Source organism: Triplophysa dalaica, chromosome 7, assembly GCF_015846415.1.
Source record: "Triplophysa dalaica isolate WHDGS20190420 chromosome 7, ASM1584641v1, whole genome shotgun sequence".
NCBI lineage: Eukaryota > Metazoa > Chordata > Actinopteri > Cypriniformes > Nemacheilidae > Triplophysa > Triplophysa dalaica.
In genome coordinates, this window is record NC_079548.1 from 22,674,729 (window position 1) to 22,694,270 (window position 19,542).

General features: G+C 37.7%; 1 protein-coding gene across 1 annotated transcript in view; it reads left to right on the forward strand.

Annotated features, from left to right (window-relative positions):
* The window catches only part of LOC130426821 (alpha-1,6-mannosylglycoprotein 6-beta-N-acetylglucosaminyltransferase B), a 127,282-nt gene that overhangs the window by 34,954 nt on the left and 72,786 nt on the right, over positions 1-19,542 (forward strand). The window contains exons 3-7 of the mRNA XM_056753773.1: positions 7,657-7,801; positions 13,965-14,074; positions 16,137-16,210; positions 18,087-18,254; positions 18,964-19,128. Coding sequence (XP_056609751.1) covers positions 7,657-7,801; positions 13,965-14,074; positions 16,137-16,210; positions 18,087-18,254; positions 18,964-19,128 — 662 coding nt within the window. The remainder of the gene's footprint in view (positions 1-7,656; positions 7,802-13,964; positions 14,075-16,136; positions 16,211-18,086; positions 18,255-18,963; positions 19,129-19,542) is intronic.

Genomic DNA, 19,542 nt, shown 5'->3' on the forward strand with positions numbered 1-19,542 from the left:
AAACCTAACGTCACAGGGGAAAAGTCATATCATAACAAAACATGAGAATAAGATCGTAGGAAACAGGAATTCACACGAATGAGCCACCTTGTTGAATAGGTATGAATTCCATCAGATTGTGTTGATATATATTTATACATATGAAAGATATTGCGTATTAAAGTACTTTTGATGGAAAGTCGTGCTGGGTGACACAAAATAATCGCGTGCTGACTGACACGAAAAAAGGGGGAATTCCTGTTAATGAACACAAATTAATAGATTACGGTTCATTACAATTTCACGAATTCCTGTGAGACTGTGTTGGATAGATGGCCAGTACATAACAGGGCTACCATACACAGATAGAAAAACACAATCACAAGTCACACTCATGTGCAATTTAGAGTCTCTGATTTAACCTGACCTGCATACCTTCTAGGGAAACTTGAGTACATGAGGAAATCTATGGCAACATGCAGAAAAACATGTCAGCTTCATAAAGAAAGGCCTTACGGGTCAGCCAAGCACAAATGAGGGAGCTTCCTGTTGTAAGGCAATAATGCTTCCTCACCTGAGCCACTGTGCTCCCGAGGGCAGACAACAGATAAGTAAAACTACCTTGAGACTGTTTTGGTGTAATGCTAACATTGTATGTGAACTCAATCCTTGAGCAGCTTCAGAAATATGTTATAAAGGAATATACAGGAATACAATATTTATGCTACATAGACAGTTCTACTGTATCAAACCCTTTCGCCCACACTTAATACATATATAATCACAGCCTCAAGGACCTTTCACAAAGACACCTGCACACATGCACACACAAGCATTTCAGTCCCGCATCCGGCTCCAGTCAGCAGAATACAGCCACGTGTGGGAGTCATGAATCACTCTATCAGCCCGAGCACGATCCCACTGTTTAACAAATCGGGGATTTTCAGCAGACTAATAAATACATGAGGAAGCTGAGGCAGCATGTGTTAGCGGGATTAGTTTGACTGAGGCAGACACTCTTCACAACATTCACCGATCCCGAGCTTTACAAAAAAGCCAACCTCAAAACAGCACAAAGATCTTATAAACACTTAAGGTTCAGAGCAGGGGGCTCATGTGTAAAACTCACCATAGATATCTCATCGCTTTGAACCACCAGCCTGTCCAACCGGTCTGTGAACGGCGCCGTAATGGCTGCTGGACCGGATGGTTGCTTGCCGGAGCTGGATTAACTTCCCCTGTTGCAAGTCGTGTCTATGGTGTATTATGTGTATTTGTTTTTCTCGCCACATTCCTCATGTTATTCTGTATTTTTCTTCTTAATCCATTTCGTAACACTGTACTTGTATATGTGTAATGACAATAAATTGAATCCAAATCCAAATCCAAAAGTGTATGTACGCACATAAGGTTGCCCTGAACCTACACACAAATCCCTTTGTAAATCCCAGTTAGAGATAGATTGTGCGTACGTGCATCTCCACCCTGTCTACTCCCCGAAAGTCTTTTAGCGATTTCAGTGAAAACAGATATGTTGCAATGTAACCTACAATTGTTTGACTCCGCGTATTTGAAAAAAGAAACGTGCAACTTTTACTATTCTCTCCTTCAGATACAGTGGTATTTTTCATAATATTGTGGGAATGCCTTCACACAACATCAACCTCTGTGCAGCTGGGGTTGTACAGAAAACTTTTAGCATTAGACCTTTTCTAATGGACAACCGGTCAAGAAGTGTCCACTATAACACTGAAGTAAGTAATCGTTGTTCAAGCTAAATATTTATATTTTGTCATAACCAAGACATTGCGCACCTGTATCATGCAGGTCTGTCATTAAAACATAGCATGCCACAGAAAGTGATCAAGCACAACTATAAACATGTCTAAATTTATATAAATTTTTATTTAACTTCGGCGTAATTTATTGACGAAATATAAGCATTTACCTTAAGAATGGAATATTTAATGTAACTGTGTAAATCAAAATGAATGCAGAGTTTAAAATCCTTGTTCACTTCATTACATTTTTCACTCAAGGAGAAAGAGTGAGTACGCAAAGTCAAGATCATGGCAATATTTATTTTTATATATCCGGACACGTGCGTGGAAAACAGCACATGCACATTTCTATTCCCATTCTGTGCGTACACCTCATTTATAGGCAAGGCAGGCAAGGCAAGTTTATTTATATAGCACATTTCATACACAAGTGCAATTCAAAGTGCTTTACATAAAATGATTGACAGACAGAAATAAGTCTTATCTTTAAAATGCAAATGATTTAAGATCACAAAAACTTTAGATTTTAAGAAACAATAAAACAGCAATAAAATTGATAAAAAATGTGACTGTATATATAAAAAGAATAAGAGCAAATAAAAATAAATTAGAAATAGAAGTGAAATGTGACTGTATATATTAAAAAGAATAAGAGCAAATAAAAATAAATTAGAAATAGAAGTGCAGTTGATGTAAAGCAGCACAGTGCTCAGGTCGTGAATGCACAGCTAAACAAGTGTGTTTTTAATCTGGATTTAAAAGTAGCTACTGTTGGTGAATGTCTGATGTCTTCTGGAAGCAGATTCCAGCTACGGGTGGCGTAATGACTAAACGCTGACTCGCCCTGTTTTGAGTGAACCCTTGTTATCTCTAACTGACTTGATCCAGATGATCTGAGAAATCTGATTGGTTTATATTCAATGAGCATATCTGAGATGTATTTAGGTCCTAGACCATTAAGCGATTTATAGACAATTAATAATACTTTGAAGTTGATTCTAAAAGTAACTGGTAACCAGTGTAAGGACCTGAGGATTGGAGTGATATGCTCAGATTTTTTGGTTCTGGTTAGAATCCTGGCAGCAGCGTTCTGTATGAGCTGCAGCTGTCTGATGGTCTTTTTGGGAAGACCTGTAAGGAGTCCATTACAGTAATCCACCCTGCTGGTGATGAAAGCATGGAGTAGTTTCTCTAAATCTTTGCTTGAGACAAAACATCTGATTCTGGCTATGTTTCTGAGATGGTAGTACGCTGATTTGCTTATTGCTTTGTCATGACTGCTGAAACTAAGGTCAGACTCCAAAATGACCCCAAGATTTTTTACCTTGCTTTGTGTCTTTAGACCTCTTAAGTCAAGGTTTGCGTTTACCTTGCTAGTTTCATCCTTGTTGCCAAAAACAATGACTTCAGTTTATACATCAGGTCCTGGTCTCTTCAACTTCACAAATAAATGAAACCAAATGAAAATGGATGATTCCTTTTTTGTACAACAAACTATAAACAGTACATTTCACCATTTCCAAAAAGATGAAAGAGCTCATTGGCACATCATGTGACACTAAACTGGCTGTAGTTAAAATGGCCACAAAATACATCAGTGTTAATTTTATGGTGACTTCTGATTGATGTTAAAATTCCACAGGTAAAGCAAGTAAACAAAATCTTGCTCAAAAGAACAGTACGATTCTAAACTAGAGGAACATAAAACAAAGGAAGACATTCCATTTTTTTAAACATTGTATGCTAGGTGAGTGCCTCATAGGCCTGTCCTGGGCCCACCCCAACAATTACATAACTTGATGTCTCCTTTACCTTACATATGATTCAGCTGATCAGCTAATCACTACAGACTGCAAGACCCTAAATGTGTATGCCTAAGAAGGCTTTTCGCTGCTATAGAAAAAAAATGTTTGAATTGAAGATTATTCATATTAAACCAAATTATATCAAAATGAATCTTGTAATGTGTTAAATATTGTAACTCAAATATATAAATTCTATTCTAGCAATATTTATTCATTATTCATTAAGATTTTCTTATATCTTGGTTGGGATTTCACTGTGGTGCAATGAATATACTGTAGATAAGCTATAGCAGTGAAGGTTAGAAATTATGGATTTTGAATGGTTCGCTATTTCGATGCTTGCTACCTTGATCGGGCGATGTCTCTGCTGTTCTGCAGACTACTCTGTCTTGTTCAATAAAACTAGAACAAATTTCCCTGGAAGAAAACATTCCCTGCTGAAAAGACAATTTTTTCCTGGATAAGAAACAAAGACATATTAGCTGTATTCGATGATTCTTTTTTTTCACACAGACACACAAGTGCAGAACACTGTTGAGTCAAGCTCTATCAGTACAATACAGAAAAGACAATTGGGACTTCTCATCAGATGAAGAAGCCCCTAACCAGCATCTCTTCTTGTAATTAAGCAAATGCTGTAGGGTTTTTGTCTGTAGTCTTTTGATAGGGTCGACTTTCTCATGATCATAATGACTGAACTGAGCCCCTGGTTTTACTATCTGCACTACTTTGCCTGCCTAATAAGGTTGATTAAGGAACACAAAGGGAGAAATTTGGAGTCAAGCTTAGTGCTATCTGCTACTTTACCGCCTGCCTGTTCTGATTCTGTTTTTGATAAAAAATACATTAATTTTCACTGTCTCTTAAAGAAGTGTTTCAGGCGAATCTCAATCAAATATATACAGACAGTATTTGTGGGAGTCTGTCGATTTTAAATCAAACAGATTCGATATAATAGGCTAGGCCAGGGGTGTCCAAAGTCAGTCCTGGAGGGCTGTGTCCTGGAAAGTTTAGCTTCAACCCTAATCAAACACACCTGAACAGCTAATCAAGGTCTCAGAAAGCGGACTAGAAACTTCAAAACAGGTGTGTTATACCAAGTTGGAGATAAACTCTGCAGGACTGTGGCCCTCCAGGACCGACATTGGACACCCCTGGGCTAGGCAAATGGTGACTAAACTAAATATGCTCAAATATGTCATTAAGCCATTTTACATTTGAGTTATTTCACAGTTTAAATTAACTACTGTCACGTGGGGAAAATCCTACAAACACACTATTTATGTATATATTTATTTATGTAATATTAAGTGTTTGCTTAATATGAGTGGTTGCATACATACTTGTTTTGTGTAATATTACAGATTATCCAGCAAAACTTTTGCTACAGAAGTAACATATGTTTGGTATCCACATAAAAACCAGTTGCTTTAGTAGCAATTCAATACAGGACACATACAATGGCACTAACTTTACATAGAACACTTCGTTGCATCACACATTTGCATACAGTTATTTAGAAATTGTATTAAAATTAGAAAAATAGTCAAGTAGGCAAATGGTGGCCAGACGGTGTACCCCACCAGTGAATTGTAGAAGTGTGCTTCCATGCATCCAAAATACCCCCAAAAAAACCTGTTCCTACCTGACCATCAAATTGGTTTTAGACTCTTCAGGCTTGATGCGTTTAGAAGATTTTCTTGGTGGCTGAACATTGGCACCACCATGTTTACATTACTTTTAAAACCCTCTGGGTTTCTCTGTAAAGGCATCACTTTTGTTATTGTTTCCCATAACAGAAAACGCAGCCATTGTTTAGTCACACTAATAGCATGCTGTTTATTTCCCCTTACTGGCACGATGCCTGTCAACCTTCACAAAGATTCATAATCCAATCCATGATGCAATACATACTGTACAAACTGTGCACTTTATTCCAAATCTTATGAAGCAACAGGATAGAAAACAAAATGAGGTTTGTTACTTACTGACAACCTCTTCAATCTAAAATTTTGTGTGAAAATCTTATTCCTTCAAATGACAATGCAAATCTAAGGGAAACCAGGTAAGGAGTTCTTTGTCTTATTTTTTCTAAAATAAACTCGGCTGTTATGTTCCATCGTAAGCGTTGATCATAAGATGCATTCAGTTCAGTACAGATCTGTAGGCCTACTGACCTCACAGTGTGGATATGTTCTGTTTAATTGGCCAGGTGAGAGACATCCATTCACTCCTTCCACCGGCTCCTCGAGAAACAGACGGATGGAAATTAAACCCGACTGTCATCCTAATTGGTCCCTTTTCTGTTTTGTGCTGTTTGTGTCGTCTCTTCAGTTATGAGAGATGAAGTGGGCTGTGCTCCGCTGATGCTCTGGAGTAAGAGACTGTGCTAATAAGAGGCTTAGAAAATCACCCCACAGCCTGCCCTGTTGTTTGTATTATCTATTAATACAACTAATATGCTATAGAATTTGAGATCAATCTCCATTTATGCCTTTTGTTTATCCATGACCCATTCTCCTCAGAGGAGAGAACTTTCCAAACTGACATTAGACGTTTGTTGCTTTCTTCCTTTGCTTAGGCCATTACATAATTTTACATCATGATTTAGCTGGTGGACCAATATACCCATAGTCTCACAGTCTTTTGTTATACAGGTTGTTATTAGTTAAGTATTTTACTGGTTTTCCTAATCATGGACAGCTCATTCTTGCATTGAATCATCTGGTAATATAAACCTGCAAATCAATCATATTGTCCAGGTTATGTGTTGGTCTGTCATGTCTTTTTCTGTAAGGATGTTGCCCAAATCATGAAGCTGGGAGAAGGATCTAAGTGCAGCTTAACTCTTTAATAAATCCAAAACGTGAACCATAATCCACGACACGAAAAGACACGACACGAGATGAGACACAGCAAACATGACTAAGCACCCCTTACATACCTACATTCAATAACCATCAATAGACACATGAGACACCAGACTAAAGACTAACAAGGCAAACCTGATGAGAATGAAACAATAAGGCAGGTTTACTCAAAAGACAAAGACGACGGACAATGGGCATTTTCCAAACGGAAGTGAGCAACCCTTTGCTCTACTCCCTTTGAAGGACTAAGCCTTGAAGTCAACATTTTGAAGGGTGTAGGGCATCACTGTCTCTTGTGTGTGCGTTTGGAACTCCCTTGACAAAGGAAATGACAGGCCAAATTTTAGCTTGACAATGTCGCACGTGCACTCTGAATCCAGCGCTCGTTTGTTGAAAATAAACAACACTTTTAATACTTCTTGTGAAAGTAAGTCTTATATCACCTTGTATCTTATTATTTATAAAGGGAATTTTTAATGGAAACCTTTAAACGTAATAATTAAACTTTCAAATAAACTAAATTATCTTCATACTATATTTTAACAATCTCGAATCATATTTATTACTGACAAAATAGTTTAAAACAAACACAAACTAAATGATTTTACTCACAATTGTAGGTAACCAAACAATCTAAATCCCGCTCTCATAATCCTAAACTTCAAAATGTGTCGCAAGAACCTGTAATCTAAGATCACGTGATCACAAACAAACCTCACTTCCTTGAAGTGACCGTGGCATGTACCCTTCGCTAACGGACTTCTGAAAGGGCCCTTTGCGAAGGGATTCAGGTGCTCACTTTCGTTTGGAACGCCCTACAAATGGCGTCCCTTTCGCGAAGGGGCCTTCAAGGGCGCATAAATACCGTTTGAAAAATGCCCAATGACAACAAACACTTCAAAATTAAAGACACATATGTGGTAGCAAGTAAAAAAGTATTGATTAAAACCTTCAAAAGAGGTACTGTAGAAGAAAAGATTTTTGAGTCAATTTTGAGTCAACCATTCTTAAAAAAAATGTTTGCATTTCATGCGGGGAAATAAACACTGTACAATAAATGACAAAGTGTGACCTAACAATTGCTGCGTTTCCAGTTATGGGTAACAACAACAAAAGGTTTTTAATGAGTAAAAGAGTGATGAAAGTGGGACTGAAGACTAAAAAGGCACGCCTGATTTAACTGACATTTAAGTGACATGTATTCATTGATCTTTGTGACAGTGTTGGGCGGTCTGGAGTCTCGTGGTGTCCTGCGAAAGATCAGCGATATGTTGGAGATCATCATGAAAAGGATCGACACCCTATCAAAGCTGAGCAACAACAGCGAGTCTCAGAGACTGGAGGAGTTGAGCTCTGCTCTCCACAGGTACACCTTCACACACTCATGATCACAGCACAGCAACAGATAGGCTCTGTCAACGCCTTCACACTCACGATTACAGCAAAACAACACCTCAGCTCCATAACACTCTTGCTTCAGTTCATTTTGACATGATTGGAGTCAGGAGATGAAATTAGCGCTGGGAAAATCAGGGATATCTGGAAACGCTGACTCTTTGAGCTCCCATTGAAAAGAAAAGTAGATTTCTCTAGTACTGTTTCTCCTAGAAACCAATCAAATGAATTTAAGAGCAAACAAAAAAATAAGCTGAAGGTACAGACTATTGGTGTTCTGTTGGGCTGGGGCATGGTATGCATGTGTGCATATAAAACTGGAAACATGACATCAATAATAAGGCAGTTCGTTCGAAAAATGGGTTTATTACAGTTCTGGTTTATATATTGCCACTGTAAAACCCTTCTAAAACTTGCAGCACGATTACGTGCCAATTCCCAAGAGCCATTAGTGATATACAGTTGAAAGAAAAAGTATGTGAACCCTTTGGGCTTACTTGGATTTCTTCATAAATTGGTCATAAAATGTGTTCTGATCTTCATCTAAGTCACAACAATAGAGAAACACAGTCTGCTTAAACTAATACCGCACAAACATTATACGTTTTCATGTTTTTATTGAACACAACATGTAAACATTCATAAATAGTTTACTCTTCATTTTGACTGTTCAAATTCGTTAGTGGAGTACCATAGTTTACTCTTCATTTTGTTATATTTGGACTAAAAGAGCTTGGTCGGGTAGGAAAAATGTAGTAAATAAATGTGAAATTGCTCATTGGAATTGACATGGACTCATATAGTGATTTCAACTTTCAACGATGACTCAAAAGGAAACCCATTAAACATTTCTCATCTCGGCGAGACGGACAGCTCTACTTGCTTATAAGTTATTTGAGACACTTCCTAGAGTTTTCACCTGTCACCATGGAAACAAAAGCCCGGCAGATCAGACATTCAGAAGGTTTCTGGTGTCACCGCTTAGACATGACTTCAAACAGCAACTAATCACTTGCGATAAAAACACCCACGTTGCTTAGAATCCTCTATTTGAAACCAGTTAATTTAAATGGTGTTTTTAAAATAAAACAAAGACAAAGTTCCACCACAAAGGAAAACTTGTTGAAGATCAAAAAGCATATACATTGATCATGAAAGTAAAAGTTCTAAGGTTAACAAATGTCTTCTGACGCAAAGAATATGTTTGTGTGAGAAAACATTTCATATTAAGAGCTTATTTAACAAAACTGAAGCCCATAATAGAACCAAATTTAATTGATCAAATTTAAAGTTTGTAACTTCAAACACACTCTTACGGCAAAACCATAACCCATTCACGATGTGACTTATTTTGGGTAATTCGTATGAATTTGTATGATCTCATCCATACATTTCAGTAAGATTTGCATTCCCGCCAGTGACGTTTGTAATGATCCTACCTTGTCATGCTTGTCTTGTGCTGGGGTCATGACACCCCCACATGTTTAGTGTGGAGAGAGACATGGCATTGTTTGTTTTGGCATGCCATGCGCTCTCTCCGGTCTCGTCTTTTGACCCCGCCCCCTCGTTTCCTGGTTTAGCTTTCCGCCGTTGTTTCATTAGCGACATCTGCCTATTGTTATCTTCCCTTGTTAGTTCCCATATTTAATGCCCTTGTGTTTCTTGTCCTGTGCTGTTTCGTTACTCCCCATTGTGGGCTTTTGTTTTTATTTAATAAAGTTTTAGTCTATCTTTGTACCGTTGCCTACGCTTGGGTTCTCTTCCATGAACATATCCTGACAATGTTAGGTTTAGGGGTGGGGCTTCAGTATTGCTTTTGTCTAGAATTCAAACAAATTAGCCGCCTCGTAAAATGGTTACGCGTTCCCTAGAGATCAGGTTATAACTTCAAATGTCATTGGTTCTGCCGTGTCTAATAATGAGTTGTCATAAGTATTTTTTTGTTACAAGACACGCAAGAGTCATATTCAAAGGAAAGGATGTATGCCAATGGTTTAAATGAAAATCACTGACATTGGCAAAAGAAGAAAAAAAACATTTTAGAAGTACAGTTATCTCCAAAGTCAATCCCGTATGTGACATCGAGGCCTAAACCCTTTTTTTGTCTTCAGCTGTCCAGTCAGAAAGGTCAGGGTTTAGTCGAGGTGTTTTGTGAGCATTCAGCTCTGTACTGTGTTGAGGTGACATTTACTGGTAGTGACAGAGTTGCTCATGGAGGGGAGCCGCTCGGTTCAGCATGACTCTGGGAGCCGCAGGTTGCAGGTGGCTCAAGCGAGCAGTATTATGAAGAAATCAAAGTCTCTGCGTGAGCCAAAGATGACAACGCATTCTTTACTGAAAAAGACGTTCCGATTTGTCTGACAGAGAAAGTCTCTTGGGGTAGGCTACCTGAGATAAAACCAATTGCGGTTGGAGATAAGCCGGATGTCAGAGTAAAGCTGAAGTACAGGAGCAGTGGGTGCTAGGTTTAATCATAACATGTAAATAATCTAACTTTTGTGATTTCAGCTTTTTTTCAGGAACGGTATGTCCGGTAAACTGCCCGATTTTCGAGATATTTATTCAACATAAGCAAATGTGTGACATTGTCCATGTAGCTCCTTTGTAGAAGCACACTACACCTTCTCGTCATTCTCGAATCATGCTGAGATAACATGGATCATCAGGTTTTGCACAAACCAGAATTGCTGCTGTCATTAAAGCATAAGACGGGAAATACCAAATAGTTTGATATGCAGCTATGAAATTCTATTTTGACTTGAAGAGTGAACAATCTAATAAAATTGTTTGGCACCATGATCGGTTTTCAAGATGACCATTTAAAATATTTTGTTGTAAAGGCTGAAATCTTCCCTGAGGTCTGTATGCCCTACAGCCCCCAAAAAACCTGTTAGCTTCATGCTGGACTAGCCATCTATCCAGGGTGTACCCGTGCTGTAATCCAAGAATCCTGAAGAGAGCCCTCCTATGCAGAGGATTTGGAAGATGAACAGATGAATTCATGCCAAATCGATTTGCAGTGAAAAAAATACCCTCTAATTTGTCTCATTCAATATTCTGTTTCGGCACAATACGGAATTTGATCAGTTCCAGTTCACAAAATTAAAAAAACGTTTTTAAGTTCATTTTGTTAAAATGGTACGTAAATAGTTTTACAAATATTCATTCGTTGTAAAACAGCTATTTTTAGTTTAAACTTATAACTTTAAAACAAAGGGTAAAATCTTCCTACGATAACCCAGACTACATTTTCAAAAAACACAAAGTAAACAGTACAATCAGTTTACATCTCTAGGGAATTTATGATTCAGTAGCAGATTGAATCCGATTGCATTTTAGATGTCGGGGACAGATGAGCGACTTTCTGCTGGATTTGACAAAAATGGAAAAGTTAATGGAATGGAATGTTTGAAATACATTTTGTTTGAGGCCATTCGGTTCAACAAAACAAGACTCCAATTTGTATTTATTTTTGCAACTTTTTACAGACAGTGACACCAGCATGCTGTAGGCTTTATTATTGGGGTGTTATTATTTTCAGATGTATCTCCCTCTAAACAAAACGTGATCGGTGGTTAATTCTCGCTTCTACCTAACTGAATATTAAAAGTCCTTCTATCCTCAGAAGATCTTTTAACCCAGTAAAATTGAGGTGCTTGGAACTCTATTAAGCTCATCTTAGTCTGGTCCTTATGGGAAGGTGAAAGCATAATGGTTGAAGATCCAAGCTGGTTATTCAAGTTTAAACACTGTGAGTGATGTTTATTGAACTGTTTCCCATCATCACTGTGCCCTTGAAAAGAGACGCTTAGCTCCAGTTTACTCCATACTGTATGTTCATATACTGTAGGAAATACAGTTAAAGGTGGTTTAGATGAAAAAAATCGTAACATTTAATAAATATACGATTCTGTGTTACACGATCAAACATTTCTAGATAACATAGATTTTCCCATTTCTGGATGGTTTGTGTCTTGTATAATTCCTAATCATTTAAAATATATTTGATATTTTGTTGCGTCATAAGCAAGACTCTTCACACCAGGGTCCTCCTGTCATTATTTATTTTGCGGTAGTGAACAGACGACTGCACATTATTCCTAACGTATGTTTCTCCTAATTTGAATCCAAGTTTAAAATCTCACCGATCATTTCTAAGCATTCAACAGCGAGGGAATAAAGTCGCTACCGACTTAATTGCTGTAACGTCTCTATCTCCCGGGGCTCGGCCTGAACGTACCAAACGGCGTTTTCATTATCTCCAGGTATAAACGGTGTCAGTGCGGAGGCTCTGCTTCTTTCACGCTCCAAGCAAATCTCTGACAATTAGCATGTCCGATGGGTAATCACACTATTCAAGAGTGATACAATACAAAGGCACAACAAATAGAGAGAAATCTACTGCAGCACAAGCTAGACAACACGTTCAGTTGAATACATGCCTACTTAAGGTCTTAACATGTGCAGGCCGGTTTTCATTCAGATTAGATACAAGCAATCTGTTTGTAATTTTTTCCACACGCGTTTCCCACAAACAGGGTTTGCTCCATTTCTGTAATGCATGTTTAAACAAATGCAAACATTTTCTATCTTTGACTTGCCATCATTTTATTCCAAACCCATGTTTTTTTCCCCTTATTTTCTGCAAGGAATGTTGGACAGAATGTCTGAGCTGGTACAACACATCTAGATGATGATTTATGTCATATAGGCCTATGGCTTGTAGGGATATATATACAAGGAAGTCATCCTAAGCAACTGTCATGTCCACATTTGCCTCCAGACAGTTATTTCAGTCATAGAAGACTTGAATAGGAGAAGACGAGTCATAATAAATCGTTATAATACCAGACAACATTAAACCTGAAATCAATTTTCACCGGAAATAGAATTTTTCAGCATACTTTGATTTGGGACCTAATAATTGTAATTTTAAATACTATTTAGGATGGGTAGCATGTGAAGTGGGAGTCAGGGAAAGGTCAAATTGCTTTTTTAAAGAAAGTCTATCTTCTCGGTGGTTCACAATGCTCCAGACCTCCTTCCCCAGAGAGCGCCATTTTTTGCGATTTTACTGGAAGGCAGAACTTACATAGCTAGTGGCCATATAGAGTGGAGCATAGATGACGTATTTTTTATGCAAAACCCGGAAGCGAGTTAGCATTTTATCACTTCCGGTTCCTTCGGCCCAAAGTCTATAGGTTTTTTGAAAGGGTGTTTGATAAATCACCTGAAATAAGATTTGTGGTTAGCAAAACCTCAAAATATTTTCACGTTTTAATCTATGACATTAAACACACCGTTGTGACTTTCTTTCTAAGCTTTATCGTTTCTTAAAAACTGTGGTTGCCAACAAGTTTCTAAAAGCGACGACATCCTTTGGCGGGGACGTTAGGTTTCATCACAAATATAAATCTCGGACACAAATCTCTAAAAAGATGGATGGGGATTTATTCAAGACCTGCGAGTACTTAACAGCGAAAATATTTTTAGTAAGGTTTAAGAAAGTTGTCGGTGGCTTGGTGGTGGTGACCTTGATATCGAGCAACTGTAGTGTAGTCTGTTAATAGCGTCCTGTTAGCATTTTACTTTTACCGATTGTATTAAGACTTCAAAAGTAACAAATGTTGTGTTCATTTGTAAAGATTATCTTGAGAGACAAATCATATAAGTATCATAAACCTTTGATAATCACAAAGGATATTTTTTCAAAAACACACCATCTCTGCGATACCCTATTGAGCATCACATTTTTCCTATAGTAATCAAACTAAAGCATCTTGTTATAATCAACGATATTTGTTTGCATATAGCTTTGTTTGTCAAAAACTGATATTTAAAGCCGATCATTTCCTATCATTGTGTTTGACTTTAAAAAAGTTGCTCCAATACACATTATATCAGGTTTGATGTCACCGAAGCCAAATGTCATTGGATATCATGTGACATGCGACGTATTATGACAGACAAACATGTTTGAAACGTTACCAAATGGGGGCTGAAAACTCCAGCAGAGAAGTTTATCAGATCAAAATGTCCGTCCATTTCTCACCCAGAAATGTACGATCTGTGAACCACTCTATTAATAGCACTGTTGTTGATGGACATCATCTCTCTCTCTCTTGCTTTCTCAGGTTCCAGCCGGTAGGTCTGGTGGAGCGGATCCAGGCCATCGCCCAGAATGTGTCAGACATGGCTGTACGAATGGAGCAGATTCTGAAGAGGATAAATATGCCAAGCAGAGGTGTATGTCTATTATCACTTCTGTTTCGGTGGCAAAGACACATGATATAAGAGGAACGAATGATCACAAATGGGATCTCTTTATCTCAATTGTGTCTCCGAGGCACTAATGAGATTAAATTGACAGATAAAAGTCCCTCCCTAGAAAAAGAAGCCAGTAATCCTTACACTGTCTCAAACTGTTACCAAGGATACCAAAGTCTGTAATCAAAAATCAGGCTTGCTAGTTATTATATCATAAAAAAATGAGTTTTTTGTGATGTAACCACAAGTTAGTAGTTGTGCAAGGCCTTCAGTTGTCTTCATACAATTTTTATATGACACATTTTGAAAGAAACATGATCAGTCAATCAAATTTGATACTTTAACATCAGTGAACTTCATAATATCCAAAGCCGTAAAACCTCACCCTCAGGGCAATAAAAAGTTATTTCTCGGTTACCTTATTGCACATAACAAGAATAAGTGAGAAAAACGATGTGATGAAAAAACTTTATCTTAGTTTCATGCTTTATGAGCCAAAATTATACGAATGAGCCACGGGCTGAGATCTGGGCTCAGAGCCATTTTTCAGGACAATACATTCCCTCTTTATTATTTAATGCAACTCAATTGGAATTCATTGCAAAAATGCCAATCATCCTTTGACGCTGTCTGTAGAGCGAGCCCCACTGTGTCACGTTAATAAAGATTGCATACAGACCTTGGTGGAAATCCAGCAGGTTTTTAGTGAGCAGAGTGAACATATGTGCAGGCCGGGTGGGAGGTTTATTTTAGCTTCTACTAAAATAAATTCTTACTTGTAAGCTCAACAAAGTGTTGGAAGAATTCTTCTAAAATGAGGGAAAACTGCATTGTGTCAATGAATGCCTGTTTAAGTCAAAGTTGAGAATCACTTTTTAATACTTTCTATTGATTTGATACTTGCAAAAAACCCAGTGACAAACATAAATGGTGACTAATATCAATGAATTATGGCAAAAATAAGGATAATAACGAAATATGGAGATACAGGGTTTCAGAGGGCCAACAGTGATATTTTCCTTTTTCAATACACAGATTAACAAGAAAGTATAGTGGAAAGGGAATGGGATACATCATAGTCCACATTCACACCTGTATCATCCAGTCATCACACAGTATATGTGCCACATAATGTTAAAAGCTATTTCTCATTGAATGATATGGCTGTGGTGTTTGGCATAGTCTGAAATGGCGACAATGATTCATTCATTCTGTTGAGACAGATGCTGGGCTGTTTATCCCTCAGTGTCAGTCTGTTCCTTTCAAACACTGAAGGTGTCTTACAGTCCCAAACAGTTTTTAGATTTGCCAACCCACAAGTCTACATTCAGTGTCAGACAATATAAAACATAACTCTAACATTTCTCATCAAATTCTCATAAGAGCAAATTAACAGAGCTCAGCTATAGCTTTAGATAGAAACAGTGTTATAGGTCTATACTCAACAATTGATTTATGTCTGTTCCTCCAAAGTTGATATTTAATTAAACTGCAAAGAACTCAAATTCTCCAGAGCCATAACATTTCCTCTGGGTAGATATCCTACACAAACAGCCATCCAAGTCAAGCCGCTTTTGCTTTAGGGGGTTGTGCGTGTTGTGTTTTTAATGTTGTTTACTGTCTGTTCATGAAGAATTTTCCATAATTCCCTGCTTGATTGATCAAGCCTATTGGATGAAGAAGCACCTCTGTTTCCATTAATTAGGCTAACTGGGACCACCGGCTACCATTGAGCGATGGGAATTGTATTAATGAAGGCTATGTTTTTCCTTCAGTCTTCAGAAAGCTGATCTGTACCAAACCCCAAAGCAAGCCTGAAGCAGTCAGTGCCAGCGTGAGGCCAAAGGGCCACTTTCATGAGGCTTAATAAAGAAAGCTTGAAGGAAATTGAGGAGATGGGAGAAGATATGGAGGCTCTCCCAAAGCTTCATTAAAGCAGAGAGCAGTTTAGTCCCATTGGCGTTCCACAGCAGAGCAGCTCGTAGAGTTGAAGATTGCTCCAGTATCGGACTGTGACAGCCTGTCTTTTTCATCTGCAGGCCAAGATGGAGTTACGGGCCAGTGCGAGGTCCCCAAGGATCCCGCGTACCCGGATTGTGCCAGCAAAGTGGATGTGAGTTGACACAGAGATTTTTCAAAAAAAGTCGCACACTCCTTTAACACTCTCACGGTTGCCTTAGAGAAAAACAGATTGGTAAAAGCAACACAGACATCCGACAAATGGATTTCTTGTGGGGTGTTTTCACACCTGTTCCATTGATTGATGATGTGGTCTGTTTAGATGTCTGTGTGTTGTTGTTTATTCTAGCACAGTTCATCAAAGCAATTGAATGAAATGGTCTTAGACTTGGCAATATATAATCAGTTTGTGTATTATATTGTATTACAAAGGTATTTTTTATGTGCATTAATAATGTATGAAAAATAAATAATAAACAGCGAACTTCATATCTTAACCATGCATTTTAGTAATTGTGACAGTAATATGAAACCCAACAGGACTTCATCATTATTTTTAAAGCTTAAGGAATTTCTTTTTTTTTCTTAAACACTGTCTAGTACTCAGTTCACTAGACAGTTTTAAAGCAACAAAATAAACAAATCTTACTGCACATGCGCACTTTATTGGCCAAACGTAACTTCTGGTGGAAATTCGTAAATAATAGTCAATTATTTCTGATAAAAGCAAAAGATAACTAAATGTCATTACCTAGCTAGTTAAAAGTATGTCTATTCAGCATTATGTTGGGTTACCAATAGAAGAACGATTACTTGGCTTAACTTAATGCGAAAAAGTTAGAAGACCCAGTCATCAAACTGTTTATTCAACAAAATGTTTGTTTAATACAATTAAAATAAAAAAAGATTAAAAATGAATTCATTAAAATAATAATTATATTATTCACCACTAGCCAGACTTATAAAACACAACGAGAAGTTAAAGGGATACTTCACCCCAAAATGAAAAGTCTGTCATCATTTACTCACCTTCGAGTTGTTCCAAACCTGTATACATTTCTTTGTTTAGATTAACCCAGAGAAAGATATTTGGAAGTAAGCTTAAAACAAAACAGATCTAGTTGACCCCTATTGACTACCATTGTAGGAAAAATTACACTGGTAGTTTAAAGTACCCCAGAAGTGTTTGCTGTCCTACATTCTTCAAAATGTCTTATTTTGTGTTAAACAGAACAAAAAAAAATTATAAAGTATTTTTTCCTACCGTGGGAGTCAATGGGGGGAAATATCTGTTCTTCCAAATATGTTTGGCTGTTTTCATCAGACATGTTCAACAAAGACATTTATAGAGATTTGGACTAACTCGTGGGTGAGTAAATGATGACAGAATCTTCATTTTTGGGTAAAGTGTACCTTTAACTTTGGGCCAGGCGCGTTCGTCCAATAAAAACTGTCTACATTAATAAACCTAAATGATATTAATATTATGTTCATGCTGTACATTAAGTGGTAATGATGTTATTCGTTCCATGCCACGGTTGCCCTTGACTTGCCCAATGTAGACCTAAAGATAAAGATGTTTTATTGAACTGCTCAACAGGGACTCTAAGACAGTTAAGGCACTACAGCTTTATTTTCTGTAAAGCTGCTTTGAAACATGGTACAGTTTATTGTGAACATGCTATAACTTGACACCATCAACCATGTGCAGTTGCTGTTAAATGAATGAGAGTTTAAACATTTGTTCAGCACTTCTTTACAGAACGAATCGTGAAGGAACTCAATTCAAAGCAGTCGTTGCCAATGAAGCACAAACATTTGAGAAAAAAAACACATGCATAGAAGCCGGCTTTGAAATCCACAGTTCACCCTTCTCGTCTCGTGTGTGCAAGCATTGAGATGAACCTAAAACAAACCTGAAATTATCATGACAAATTCGTCTCGTTCTGCCATGCTCAGATCAAACATCATATTGTGACACAGTCAAAATCAAAATTCCATAAAGTGTTTCTCATCTCCTGATGTTCAAGTGGATGAGATCCAGGTGGACGTCGGACCCTTGCTATGCCTTTTATGGAGTGGACGGCTCTGACTGCTCTTTCCTCATCTACCTTAGCGAGGTCGAGTGGTTCTGCCCCCCCCTGGCCGGGAAGAACCACAGTTCCCATCCAACTATCAGCACCCCACCAAAGAGACAGGTGAATGCCTTAAAACAGCCAATCATTTCAATTTATGATTCCTTGCTACAGAGAGACCAAATGTGAGTCTGTGAGGAGCAACGGTGGCAAATTCAACTTTCTATGATTCCATTTCAAAACCATATGATCTGTGTACATACAGTGCAGTGTAATGCAACGAGTTAACGCAGTTGTAACGCATTGCAACAACATACTGCTTAAATTGTATACTGCTTTTATTTATTAATGAATTAATATATTCTTTATTAAATTCATACATTTATATATTGTGTGCTCTAAAAATAATCATAACAACAACCATAATAATTAACATTATTATTATTATTGTAACTATTATTATTTCTGTTGTTATTATTATAATTATTGCATTTGTATGAAGCCATAGCCAGCTAGGCAACCCATTATAATTTTATGTTTTTCTGTACAGTGTGGCTTTTCATGGGTTTAGTTACTCTCACAGTGTGTCATTTGAAGTATAACTTACACACAACATCACTGAACCCTGCCAGGGCTGAAATGAGTCATCGCTTTTATTGTGTTTATTTTTTGGGGGGTATAATATAGTTTTTTACACCAGGTGAAATCTCTTAAATCGACGCAGCTGTTGCCAGTTTGAGCTGGAACTATTTGTCATGTGTCATTTGAAAACGGCAGGTTTTTTCTCCGTATTCTTCTGGATCGTTCTTTTACTATTCTTCTCTTTCTCCAGGCATTTCTCCGCTTTGATCTGGCTGCGCTGTTGGAGCGGGTCGGCTCAGGGAAGGAATCTTTAAGCTTTATGAGGAGGCGTATGCGCAGATTGGCCGTGCAATGGGCCGCAGCCGCACGCAGACTTGATGAGCGCCTGCGCAGTCAGTACAGAGAGCAGAAGAGGGTGAGCTGTCACACACTGTCTAAAGAAGGTGAATTAAAGGTGCTAAAGATATAATGGGGTTGTTTGTTGTACAGTAAGGCTTACAGTAGAACTATTAAGACAATGATCAGTCATGTGTTGATTTGGATCTCTCTAAAGAGTGAGAGTCACATACATCATTACAAAACCTACCGAAACTGAAAAGGTGTATATATGATTTATATAATTCATGTGTAATATAAATATAAAATGTATATAAAACGATGATACCTGACTCCACTTCTCGGAATTTCTGATGGAATTTCACTAGTGTTTGGACAATTTCCTGTTATTGAAATAGACTTGAGAAAAATTATATGTAGCAAACCAGATAATAGGATTTGATAGTTTGCCAAAAAGACTTTGATTAATATTTTCGATTAAAACTGAGGTTCA